The 13,500-nt window shown below is 43.1% G+C and overlaps 1 protein-coding gene across 1 annotated transcript; it reads left to right on the forward strand.

Moving 5' to 3' along the window:
• LOC115534852 (uncharacterized) lies at positions 1–9,088 on the forward strand. Its single transcript, XM_030346132.1, has 5 exons — positions 1–106; positions 192–1,816; positions 3,040–3,107; positions 6,131–6,276; positions 6,362–9,088. Exons 2-5 carry the CDS (start codon positions 194–196, stop codon positions 7,990–7,992), a joined length of 3,468 nt encoding a protein of 1,155 aa, XP_030201992.1. The 5' UTR covers positions 1–106; positions 192–193; the 3' UTR covers positions 7,993–9,088.
• The last annotated feature ends 4,412 nt before the right edge of the window (positions 9,089–13,500 follow it).

Consider the following 13,500-nt stretch of genomic DNA (forward strand, 5'->3'; position numbering starts at 1 on the left):
ATTCATAGAAACCAAAGCAAACCGACGTGGAAGCAGTTCCCTCTTTCAGGAGAAAAATAAAACGCATTTTGGAACAAATTGTCTGACGGACAGAAAACACAACAGGGTGAGTAAAGCAGCACAAGATAAGGAATTGATGGAATTAGAAATATAAAACTGCTCAATACATAAACCTTATCGTCTGTGTCTAGGAATGGCCTCTGCTATCACTTCCTGTTCTGAGGAGGACTTTTCATGTTCCATCTGTCTGGATGTGTTCAGCAGCCCGGTTACCACACCATGTGGACACAACTTCTGCAGAACCTGTATTACAAAGTTCTGGGATGAACAAGTCAAGTACAAATGTCCTGTTTGCAACAAGATTTTCGACACAAAACCTGACCCACAGGTCAATACCCTCTTATCACAGCTGGCTGCTCAGTTTAGAACAACCGTACGAGTTAAAGAGCAGCCTTGTGTTGAACCAGCAGAAGTTCCCTGTGACTTCTGTACTGGGACCCAACAGAAGGCTGTGAAGTCCTGCCTAGAGTGTTTTATGTCTTACTGCCAAACCCACCTGGAGCCACATCAGAGAGTCACTCGCCTGCAGAAACATCGGCTGGTCGAGCCTATGGACCGTCTGGAAGACAGGATGTGTAAGAAACACGACCGACTTCTGGAGCTCTTCTGCCAGACTGAACAAGTGTGTGTGTGTCAGTTCTGCACAGAGTCAGACCACAAGTCCCATCCTGTTGTACCTCTGAAGGAGGAATATGAAGTGAAGACGGCCCAGCTGGGGAAGATAGAGGCTGACGTTCCGCAGATGATCCAGGAGAGAAAAGAAAAGATTAAGGAGATAAAAGGCAAAGTAGAACTGAGCAACAAAGTTGCAGACAGAGAGATAGCCATTGGTGGGCAGGTCTTCACTGCTCTGATAGGCTGTGTTGAAAAGTGCCGCGATGAATTCAACCAAACGGTTCAAGAGAAACTGAAATCCACAGAGAAACAAGCTGAAGACCACATCAAAGAGCTGGAGCAGGAAATAGAAGATCTGACCAATAGATGCTCAGAGGTGAAGCAGCTCTCACACACTGAAGACCACCTCCACTTCCTCCAGACCTTCAGATCCCTGAAGGATCCTCCACCCACCAGGGACTGGACCACGGTGGAGGTCCGTCCTCCGTCATACGTAGGGACCTTGAGGAGATCCCTGGATCAGCTGGAGGAGACACTGAACATGGAGATGAAGAAGCTGAGTGATGATGCTGAACTGAAGAGGGTCCAGCAGTATGAAGTAGATGTGACTCTGGATCCTGATACAGCTCATCCCTCGCTCATCCTGTCTGAGGATGGGAAACAAGTACATTGTGGAGGCGTAGCGAAGGTACTCCCAGTCAACCCTAAGAGATGTACAGGGTATACATGTGTTCTCACGAGGCAGAGCTTCTCCTCAGGGAGATTTTACTTTGAGGCACAGGTTAAAGACAAGACTGCATGGTGGTTAGGAGTGGCCAGAGAGTCCATCGACAGAAAAGGTGGGAGCACGTGGACCCCTGAGACGGGTTACTGGTTTCTTCAATACACAAAGGATAGGTTTGTATTTAGAGATAACCCTGATGTCCGTCTCCCCCTGAGAGCTGAGCTCCAGAAGGTGGGGGTGTTTGTTGATTATGATGAGGGTGTGGTCTCCTTCTATGATGTGGAAGCCAGGGTTCATCTCTACTCTGCTACTGGCTGCACCTTCAGTGAGCCTCTCTATCCACTCCTCTACCCAGGTCCCCGTGATTATAGAGGTAACAACTCTGCCCCCCTGATCATCTCACCTGTCAATCAAACAGACTAGGACCTTTGTTTGATAATAAAACAAAGAAACAACCAAAACAACTAATGTTGTTTACTGAATTAGAATCTCTACTCTGTGAGATCTGAGAGAACTGCTTTAATGTCGTACTGCTGATATTTAAGGAGGAGATGTTCTTTAAGAACATAATCACAGTTGTTGAATCAACTCATTATAAATGGTTAGATTACAATATATCTTATTCATGTTTCCTCCTGATTTTTTATACGTTTAATGCAATTACATAGTTACAGTCGAAGTCATGTAGAATATTTTGACATGATTCATTTGTATAATAATGATCCTATAACCCCTTACCTAAAATGTATATTTGTTTAACTTCAGAACACTTTTCTGATTTATTTTATTCAAAAGAAAAGGCAAAGAAATGTAATGTGTGGGCCTACATTATCTTTTTAATTGATCTTTTCACTGGAATAGGTACAATCCAGTCCAACAGTGTTTTGTGGAAATACTTTCTCAGTGGGAGACAAAAAATAAATTAGTTTGTTGACAAAATCCATATTTTGATCATTTTGATATTGCTGGAATGTTTAAAATCACTGCAAATTTGTAAACTTCTTTCATTTTTTATCCAGTAATTGATTTAATCTCCACCATACAACAACCCATCATATATAACACACTTAAACAAAGGTGACAGTGGCTACATGTAAAGATTCTCCCAATGTGTGTGAGTACCGTGACTTTGTCTTGTCAGCTCTCCTCTCCTCTCCATCCTCTTCTCTCTCCATCCTCTTCTCCTCCTCTCTCTTCTCTCTCCTCTCTCTTCTCCTCCTCTCTCTCTTCTCCTCCTCTTCTCTCTCTTCTCCTCCTCCTCTCTCTTATCTCTGCTCTAGTCTGTAGCTCAGATTGTGTTTATTATTGTCGTACATTACATTACTTATGGTCTAAATAAGTCTCCAAGTGTGTCGTTAGTCGCCTTTCAGAAATAAAGGCACTCATAGGATCAAAGATACGTACACAACTGTTAAGGATCTGTAATATTTGGTACTATTCTTTGGTCATTCTGTTTATGATGTACTTGTAAGTGACTATTGTTCAGTTATATTTGTTGTTAAAGCATAATGGTAATAAACAACTCAGTCCAACCCACTGAATGTTGTGGTGTGTTCAGCCGGTGATTCATTCTGTTCCTTCAGTCTCAATCCTCCAAGCTGAGCAGATGTTTCTCCAGAGCTCTCTGTTGGTTCTCCTAGCAGCACACCTGGAAGGTCCTTCAGCCCCCTGGATCCCAGCAGGTCTCTATGGGGTCCTGCCCCCTGACGTGGGCCCAGTCTTCAGTCCCTCCCTCCGCCTCTTCCTCACCTCACTGGTGGCGTGGTGGACCAGCTCAGACCTCTGGAGACATTGCCTCCCCACACGTCAACAACTATGGTACTTTTGTTATCATGGTTAATTAAGTACCGATATAATTTAATCGTTATGCTGATAACATCTTGTGTAAAATATATATAGTTTGAAATGAGAGTAGGGAGCGTGTGTGTGTGTGTGTGTGTGTGTGTGTGTGTGTGTGTGTGTGTGTGTGTGTGGTGTGTGTGTGTGTGTGTGTGTGTGTGTGTGGTGTGTGTGTGTGTGTGTGTGTGTGTGTGTGTGTGTGTGCAGGGCCGACGGACTGCGGGGTAAAGTGAGGCAGTCGTGGGGGGGCCCAAGGCAGAGGGGGGGCCCATGGCAAAAAAATAAATAAATAATAATAATTCGAATCATACACCAGCCCATAGTGTTAGGAGTCGCACACGGCCTCGTCTCCCCCCGTCAACAATTGTTCTCTACCCCCCCCCCCCCCTCCCCGTCAACAATTGTTCTCTACCCCCCCCGTCAACAATTGCTCTCTACCCCCCCCCCCCCCCCCCCGTCAACAATTCAGCGCAGGGGGCTGGTAGGGGGAATTCGGGGGGGGGGGGGGGCATCAGTACCTCTTGTATAGGGGCCCAGGATTTGGTGCAACGGCCCTGTGTGTGTGTAGTGGTGAGAGAGTTCAACTCCCAGCTGAAAGGTACCGGGTTTGATCCCTAATGTCTTCAGCCATCCTGTATTGTCCTTAAACACTGTCTAACCCCTCCCTGATCCATTACCACATATATCCTTAAACACTGTCTAACCCTCCCTGATCCATTACCACATATATCCTTAAACACTGTCTAACCCCTCCCTGATCCATTACCACATATATCCTTAAACACTGTCTAACCCTCCCTGATCCATTACCACATATATCCTTAAACACTGTCTAACCCCTCCCTGATCCATTACCACATATATCCTTAAACACTGTCTAACCCTCCCTGATCCATTACCACATATATCCTTAAACACCGTCTAACCCCTGCCTGCTCCTTGTAATTTGGATACAAATGTCCAACACAGGGAGGGTGTTTACTCATGAGGGCGGGCGGTCGGTCTACAGACGCAACAAATCATAAAAAATATCCACATTTAAAACTCTTGAAAATCATCAGAGGGACACCTGGGACATGTTGAAGCAGAATAAGATGGAATTTGAATTTGTATTTATTTGTCTCTTCATATTATGAATTCATTATCATTAATATCATGCATTTCGATTTCTCCATAGAGTAACTCAGGACTTCAATATAACTAATGAAGAGGTACTGTCGTGTTCCATTTAGTTCTAAACTGTTTAAGCAGATAACTGGAAGCGCACACGGCAGACTTATGACTCAATGTCGTATACTTTATTATAATCCAGATAACAACCAGCGCGTACCGATCAAGGCCGAGCACCAAGGGGTCCCCCTGGTGGCCATTCTGCATAATATACTTCTACAAACCACCGATAGAAGCCTTCCACCTAATACACCAATCACATTGTGAACCTGCTAACTGGTAAAAACTACTGGTTAACATTCTGTGTTGGGAACAGCACAGCAATATTTGTATCAGAGGGGGGGGGGGGGGGGGGGGGGGGGGGGTTATTTCATCAATGAATTTGTGAATAAAGTTCTCCACTTGCAGAGCGCGAAAGAACCCGACCCCACGTTTCGCTGATCCTCGCAATCCCAACACTACTGTTATAAACAATACAGTCTATCAACTTATGAATTGTGAATTTTGTAGGTAAACCTCTTTTTAATTCAGTCGAATTAACTTTCGCATGGAGGCAACAAAACAAGTGCTTGTTGTCTCTGACTGAAGGTGAACTCGTCGGTCTGGTTCATCTGCCCTACCCCGGGTCACATGACTCGGCGGTTAATAGCACAACCATAATAGCACATGTTATCTGGGCACACATTGAGAGGGTTGTTTTATAAAGACTGTGGTGAAAATATCCAAGTGCCCCTGACTGCAGCCCGCAGATCGAGGAGGAGCTAAATGTGGGCGGGTCTAAACGTTTAAGCCAGCCCACATTTAAGGAAAATTCCGCGCAGCATCATGGACTCAGACGGAAATACGTTCTCCCGCTTTCTGCAGAAAGCGGGAGAACGTATTTCCGGCTGAGTCCATGATACTGCGCGCTTTTCTGCCTAGAGGTAAGTTGCCGCTCTCTGTTGGTGTACATTGCTTGCTATGGGCCAGAAAAATACCTTGATACTTGCCTTTGTCAAACATTTATGCAAGCTTTATTTTTTTCGTCTTTACAGATCAAAATGTCTTGCCTGGGGTGAAAATAAAAATCAATGATGCAAAGTCTTCTGTCTTTGGTTTATTTGACTTAGCCAATATTGAGTGTACGAAATAATATGTGTCTATACTAAAAAAGACATTTGAAATGACGAGTTAAAAGTAGGAATGTCTAAGTCTATCAAATGCATGAACCTTTTTCCATATTACCGGTAAGTCATTGTGCTGTGCTGTGCTGTATTGATGTTTGAGAATGTGCTGCCGGATCTCCGCCACCAGATGGCGCCCGAGAGGGTAAAACCATGATACCGAGTCCATGATGCTGCGCGGAATTTTCCTTAAATGTGGGCGGGCTTAAACGTTTAAGCCCGCCCACATTTAGCTCCTCCTCGATCTGCGAGCTGCAGTCAGGGGTTACTCAAAATATCAGCCACAGTTTAACTAAAGTCAAATGTAATTGTATACTTCTTAATCACGGTTAGGCACAAATCACTTAGAAATAATCAACATTTCTTGTTTTCCCGGGCTCTTTGTTTCCTGTGTTTTAATGGTTGAACATATTATAATGCTGCAAAGAAGAGAACACACAGCGAATATGAGGTAGCATAGACAGTTCATGAATGTGCCCACGTTCAGGTTGAGAAGTCCGGGAACTGCGTCCATGGGGGCGGAGCCAGGGGTTAGGGGCGGAGCCAGGGTTAAGGGAAGGAGAGGAGAGGATGTCTTGTTCGGGAAACGAAACTTAACATTCATAGAAACCAAAAGCAACCGACGTGGAAGCAGTTCTCTCTTTCAGGAGAAAAGTAAAACGCATTTTTGGAACAAATTGTCAGACAGACAGGAAACACAACACGGTGAGTAAAGCAGCACAAGATAAGGAATTGCTGGAATTAGAAATATAAAACTGCTCAATACATAAACCTTATCGTCTATGTCTAGGAATGGCCTCTGCTAACACTTCCTGGTCTGAGGAGGACTTTTCATGTTCCATCTGTCTGGATGTGTTCAGCAGCCCGGTTACCACACCGTGTGGACACAACTTCTGCAGAACCTGTATTACAAAGTTCTGGGATGAACAAGTCAAGTACAAATGTCCTGTTTGCAACCAGATTTTCGACACAAAACCTGATCCACGGGTCAATACCCTCTTATCACAGCTGGCTGCTCAGTTTGGGACAACCGTACGAGTTAAAGAGCAGCCTTGTGTTGAACCAGCAGAAGTTCCCTGTGACTTCTGTACTGGGACCCAGCAGAAGGCTGTGAAGTCCTGCCTAGAGTGTTTTATGTCTTTCTGCCAAACCCACCTGGAGCCACATCAGAGAGTCGCAGTCCTGAAGGGACATCGGCTGGTCGAGCCTATGGACCGTCTGGAAGACAGGATGTGTAAGAAACACAACCGACTTCTGGAGCTCTTCTGCCCGACTGAACAGGTGTGTGTGTGTCAGTTCTGCACAGAGATAGACCACAAGTCCCATCCTGTTGTTCCTCTGAAGGAGGAATATGAAGTGAAGACGGCCCAGATGGGGAAGATAGAGGCTGAAGTTCCACAGATGATCCAGGAGAGAAAAGAAAAGATTAAGGAGATCAAAGACAGAGTAGAACTGAGCAACAAAGATGCAGACAGAGAGATAGCCATTGGTGGGCAGGTCTTCACTGCTCTGATAGGCTGTGTTGAAAAGTGCCGGGATGAATTCAACCAAACGGTTCAAGAGGAACTGAAATCCACAGAGAAACAAGCTGAAGACCTCATCAAAGAGCTGGAGCAGGAAATAGAAGATCTGACCAATAGATGCTCAGAGGTGAAGCAGCTCTCACACACTAAAGACCACCTCCACTTCCTCCAGACCTTCAGATCCCTGAAGGATCCTCCACCCACCAGGGACTGGACCACGGTGGAGGTCCGTCCTCCGTCATACGTAGGGACCTTGAGGAGATCCCTGGATCAGCTGGAGGAGACACTGAACATGGAGATGAAGAAGCTGTGTGATGATGCTGAACTGAAGAGGGTCCAGCAGTATGAAGAAGATGTGACTCTGGATCCTGATACAGCTGCTTCCAATCTCATCCTGTCTGAGGATGGGAAACAAGTACATCATGGATGTGTGGGGAAGGTACTCCCAGACAACCCTAAGAGATTTACAAAGTATATATTTGTTCTTACGAGGCAGAGCTTCTCCTCGGGGAGATTTTACTTTGAGGTGCAGGTTAAAGACAAGACTGTATGGTGGTTAGGAGTGGTCAGAGAGTCCATCTACAGAAAAGGTAAGACCACGTGGACCCCTGAGACTGGTTACTGGACTCTTCACTACTACAAGGATGGGTTGGTATTTAGAGATAACCCTGATGTCCGTCTCCCTCTGAGAGCTGAGCTCCAGAAGGTGGGGGTGTTTGTTGATTATGAGGAGGGTGTGGTCTCCTTCTATGATGTGGAAGCCAGGGTTCATATCTACTCTGCTACTGGCTGCACCTTCAGTGAGCCTCTCTATCCAATCCTCAGCCCAGGTCCCCATGATTATAAAGGTAACAACTCTGCCCCCCTGATCATCTCACCTGTCAATCAAAAAGACTAGGACCTTTGTTTGATAATAAAACAAAGAAACAACCAAAACAACTAATGTTGTTTACTGAATTAGAATCTCTACTATGTGAGGTCTGAGAGAACTGCTTTAATGTCGTACTGCTGACATTTAACAAGGAGATATTCTTTAAGAATATAATCACAGTTGTTGCATTAACTCATTATAAATGGTTAGATTACAATCTATCTCATTCATGTTTTCTCCTGATTTTTTTATACGTTTAATGCTATAACATAGTTACAGTTGCAATCATGTAGAATATTTTTAGATGATTCATTTGTATAATAATGACCTCATAACCCCTTACTTAAAATGTCTATTGGTCTATCTTCTGAACACTTGATTTATTTTATTAAAAAGAAAAGGCAAAAAATGTAATGTGTGGGTCTACATTATCATTTCACTGGAATAGGTACAATCTAGTCCAACAGTGTTTTGTAGAAATAATTTCTCAGTGCGATACAAATATTAAATTAGTTTGTTGACAATATCCTTATTTTGTTCAATTTGAGATTGATGGAATGTTTAAAATCATTGAAAAAAATGTAAACGTCTTTCATTTTTTAATCAGTAATTGACTTAATCTCTACCATACAACAACCCTTCATATATTACACCCTTAAACAAAGCTCACAGTGGTAGCATGTAAAGATTCTCCCAATGTGTGTGAGTACCGTGACTTTGTCTTGTCGGCTCTCCTCTCCTCTCTTCTCTCTCCTCTCTCTTCTCCTCCTCTTCTCTCTCCATCCTCTTCTCTCTTCTCTCTCTTCTCCTCCTCTCCTCTCTCTCCTCTCTCTCTTCTCCTCCTCCTCTCTCTTATCTCTGCTCTCTTCTGTAACTCAGATTGTGTTCATTATTGTCGTACATTACATTACTTATGGTCTAAATAAGTCTCCAAGTGTGTCGTTAGTCGCCTTTCAGAAATAAAGGCACTCATAGGATCAAAGATACGTGCACAACTGTTAAGGATCTGTAATATTTGGTACTATTCTTTAGTCATTCTGTCTATGATGTACTTGTAAGTGACTATTTTTCAGTTATATTTGTTGTTAAAGCATAATGGTAATAAACAACTCTGTCCAACCCACTGAATGTTGTGGTGTGTTCAGCCGGTGATTCATTCTGTTCCTTCAGTCTCAATCCTTCAAGCTGAGCAGATGTTTCTCCAGAGCTCTCTGTTGGTTATCCTAGCAGCACACCTGGAAGGTCCTTCAACCCTAACCCTAACCCTAACCTCTCCTGTTGGGCCCTGTAGCGTGGACACCGCGATTCCACTCTCTGGCTCCGAGGTTCCACGGCTGTCAGCCCCTCGGCCCCTTTTCCTTCCGACCACATTAATAGTCGGAGACTCCCTTATAAGGAACGCATGCTTTTTCAACGCTGCAACTCACTCGTTCCCCGGAGCCACGGTCCCTGTCATCATCAGCAAACTTCCGGGGCTTCTGCGCTCGCTTCCGCCCTCAATTAGACGTGTGAATATCCATGTCGGAACATACGACACTGCTCGTGAGCAGTCTGAGCTCATCAAAAAAGATTTTTACAACCTCTTTCATTTTTTAAGTTCATGTGACAAGAGTGTCTACTTTTCTGGTCCCATCCCCTCTCTGGGCCGTGGAGTGGGGCGTTTTAGCAGATTTCTCAGCCTCCACACCTGGCTCCAGTCCACCTGCACAGCTCTAAAATTTGGTTTTATTAATAATTCCGATCTGTTTTGGGACCGTTCACATTTATTCAGGCCAGACGGTATTCACCCTAACTGGTGGGGTAACAAAATGCTAACGGCTAACCTACAGCACACTGTTCAATCAACCTCACATGCATGACTGTTTATCCCCTTCTCCCCGAAACATCCGCCCACTCAGATCACTGTTACCCCCGTCAGTTCCCCCTGCCAGTCACATCTGTCGCTGACACTCGCACCGGAAAGCCTCCCTATACAATGGGACAGCCACCATGCTATTGCATCAAACATACCGGTCATCATAAACACCAAATGGCATGGTAAAATGCATGGCTATAAACCCGAAACTCGTCCTAGAAGGTTGAAAACTATCCATGTTCTTCCTACAAATATATCTCCCCCAGTTTTACCTTAATACCCCACAGATGAAACTGGCCCTTCTAAATGTCAGATCACTAAATAACAAAACCTTTCTGGTCAACGAGCTGATTAAAGAAAACAACTTAGATTGTATCTGTCTAACAGAAACTTGGCTAAACGATGACACGGCAACAGCAACTTTGATTGAAGCATGTCCGCTGATTGCAGCTTCCACCAAGTTTCTAGGAAATCAAAAAGAGGTGGAGGAGTTGCAGCTATTTTCTCATCTAAACTGTTGTTCAAAATCACTGAGCTAGGTGAATTTACATCAATTGAATATCTTGCTATAGAGCTCAAAACTGAATCAGTATTGTTTGTTATTATATATCGGCCACCCAAGCACTCACCAATATTCATACAAGAATTCTCTGAACTATTATCACTACGTGTCACAAGATATGACAAAATAGTCCTGAATGGAGACCTTAATATCCACGTTAATAAAAAAGCAGACCAAAGAACTATTGAGCTTTTAAATCTCCTCACCAGTTTCGATCTAACTCAGCACATAACGGATCCAACACACCAGCACGGAAACACACTAGATCTACTAATAACTGGATTAAACATCAATAATATTTCAATAACTGATCTACCGCTCTCCGACCATCATTGTATACTTTTTGATGTGGAAATCATCTTACCAAAAACCACAAAAGAATTCTTAGTCCATAAAAGACATCTAGACGATGAAGCTACGGAGAGATTTTCTGAGCAGATTGCTCTATATGAGCCAACTAATCATGACTGCTCTCTAAATGAAATGGTAGAGAACCTAAATGAAGCATTATCATCTGTGTTAGACGCTGTAGCCCCACTTAAAAGTAAAAATAAGTTTACAAGTAGGACCTCCCCATGGCTAAGAAATAAAAATGTTAGTGAAATAAAAAGAAAATGTCGCGTAGCAGAGAGAAAATGGAGAAAAACAAAGACCACTATCCACCACGGTATCTTCAAAGATGCACTAACTACCTATAACAAAACCATCCGTCTAGCAAGGAAAGGTTATTTTTCCCACATTATTACAGAAAATGCCGGAAATTCCAGAGTTCTGTTCTCCACCATTGACCGGCTACTAAACACTGTCCCTGCCCCCCCACTATCCTCAGCAGCTAAATGTGAAGAGTTTGCTCAGTTCTTCAAGAACAAAATAACGTCGATCAGATCTAGTATCACTACTACTGGAGGTGAAATTGACATCCGATCTTGCAACTTAAACATGAGCAGTTTTACATGTATCACACTAAGTGAACTCTCCAAAATCATCATTGAATGTAAATCTACAACCTCAGATATTGATCCTATTCCCACTGCATTCTTTAAGCGAGTGTTTGATAATGTCTCAGGTCCGGTCCTTGACATCATAAACACATCCCTGAGAACTGGCGTTTTCCCAGATGCCTTCAAAACAGCTGTTGTAAAGCCCCTATTAAAGAAACCCAAATTGGATACCAGTACACTAGCAAACTATAGACCGATATCAAATCTTCCCTTTATTAGTAAAGTCCTTGAAAAGATAGTATTAGTCCAAATAAATTCCTTTCTGGAACAAAATAACATATTGGAAGGCTTTCAGTCAGGTTTCAGAAAATATCACAGTACTGAAACCGCTCTCACCAAAATAATTAGCGACCTCAGACAAAACTCTGATGCAAATAAAGTTTCTATCCTTATCCTATTAGATCTTAGTGCAGCATTTGATACCATTGATCACGACATCCTAATCAATAGACTTGAAAATCTTATTGGGTTCTCTGACTGTGTATTGAACTGGATCAAAACATATATTAGTGGAAGGAAGTTTTGCGTTAGTCTAGGAGACCATAAGTCAGAGAAACATGAAAGCTGCTACGGGGTTGCACAAGGGAGCTGTTTAGGTCCATTACTCTTTTCTCTTTATATGTTACCACTCAGTGACATCATCAGAGAATACAGTATAGATTTTCATAGCTACGCGGATGACACCCAACTGTATATTTCCGCTGAACCTAATGATGCGAAGGCCATAAACTCCATTACCAACTGTTTATTGGCAATAAACAAATGGATGAACAATAACTTTCTAAAACTAAATGAGGACAAAACTGAAGTCCTACTTATCGGCCCCAAATTAAAAAGAGAGATGCTAATCAAGAATCTAGGAGGTTTAACCCGGTGGATTAAACCTGAGGTGATAAATCTCGGTGTCATCCTGGACTCAGATTTGAATTTCAACTCCCACATTAACAAAGTGACCAAAACAGCTTTCTTTCACCTCAGGAACATAGCAAAGGTACGACCATTCATAAACCAAAATGATGCCGAGAAGCTTATACATGCTTTCATATCGAGCCGGCTAGATTACTGTAATTCACTTTTCGCTGGTCTTCCCAAGAAAACAACTGAAAGACTCCAGCTCATTCAAAACTCTGCAGCTAGACTATTAACCAAAACTAAAAGGAGAGAACACATTAGTCCTGTCCTAGCTACTTTACACTGGCTTCCTGTTACCCTTAGAATTGACTTTAAGGTCCTCCTCCTCACATACAAAGCTCTAAATGGACAAGGCCCTAGCTACATTGCTAACTCTCTTACTAACTACACACCAGCTAGAACACTGCGATCATCAGATACAGGTCTGTTACAGGTCACCAGAAGCAGTCATAAGAAGATTGGTGACGCAGCCTTTGTCAACTACGCCCCAAAATTGTGGAACACATTACCCATTAATATTAGGGAAGCAAACACGCTAGACACCTTTAAAAAGCAGCTTAAAACCTTTCTTTTTACCAAAGCATTTTATTAATTTTATCTGGCACTATTTATTTCTCTGTAACTTGCACTATTTTTACTATTTCTCTTTTAACCTGTTTTAAGGGTTTTATATTTATTTTATCATGATTTTAGTAAGCCTATCAGAACACCAGGTTCTGATACGATGTTGGTCATCTTGTATTTGTCTTTTGCTCCATGTATTGCTCCTGCTGCTTGCTTTTATTGATTTTATGTAAAGCACTTTGAATTGTAAATCTTGTACGAAATGTGCTATATAAATAAAGTCTTACTTACTTACTTACTTACTTACTTCAGCCCCCTGGGTCCCAGCAGGTCTCTATGGGGTCCTGCCCCCTGACGTGGGCCCAGTCTTCAGTCCCTCCCGCCGCCTCTTCCTCACCTCACTGGTGGCGTGGTGGACCAGCTCAGACCTCTGGAGACATTGCCTCCCCACACGTCAACAACTATGGTACTTTTGTTATCATGGTTAATTAAGTACCGATATAATTGAATCGTTATGCTGAAAACATCTTGTGTAAAATATCTATAGTTTGAAATGAGAGTAGGGAGCGTGTGTGTGTGTGTGTGTGTGTGTGTGTGTGTGTGTGGGTGTGGGTGTGTGTGTGTGCAGGGCCGACGGACTG

The sequence above is a fragment of the Gadus morhua genome, chromosome 21, assembly GCF_902167405.1.
Source record: "Gadus morhua chromosome 21, gadMor3.0, whole genome shotgun sequence".
NCBI lineage: Eukaryota > Metazoa > Chordata > Actinopteri > Gadiformes > Gadidae > Gadus > Gadus morhua.

Coding starts and splice junctions, on each gene's coding strand:
- LOC115534852 (XM_030346132.1), top strand. CDS start 194: ATGGCCTCTGCTATCACTTCCTGTTCTGAGGAGGACTTTTCATGTTCC. Junction 1,817..3,039: donor TCTCACCTGTCAATCAAACA/GACTAGGACCTT, acceptor TGGTTCTCCTAG/CAGCACACCTGGAAGGTCCT. Junction 3,108..6,130: donor ATGGGGTCCTGCCCCCTGAC/GTGGGCCCAGTC, acceptor GGTTAAGGGAAG/GAGAGGAGAGGATGTCTTGT.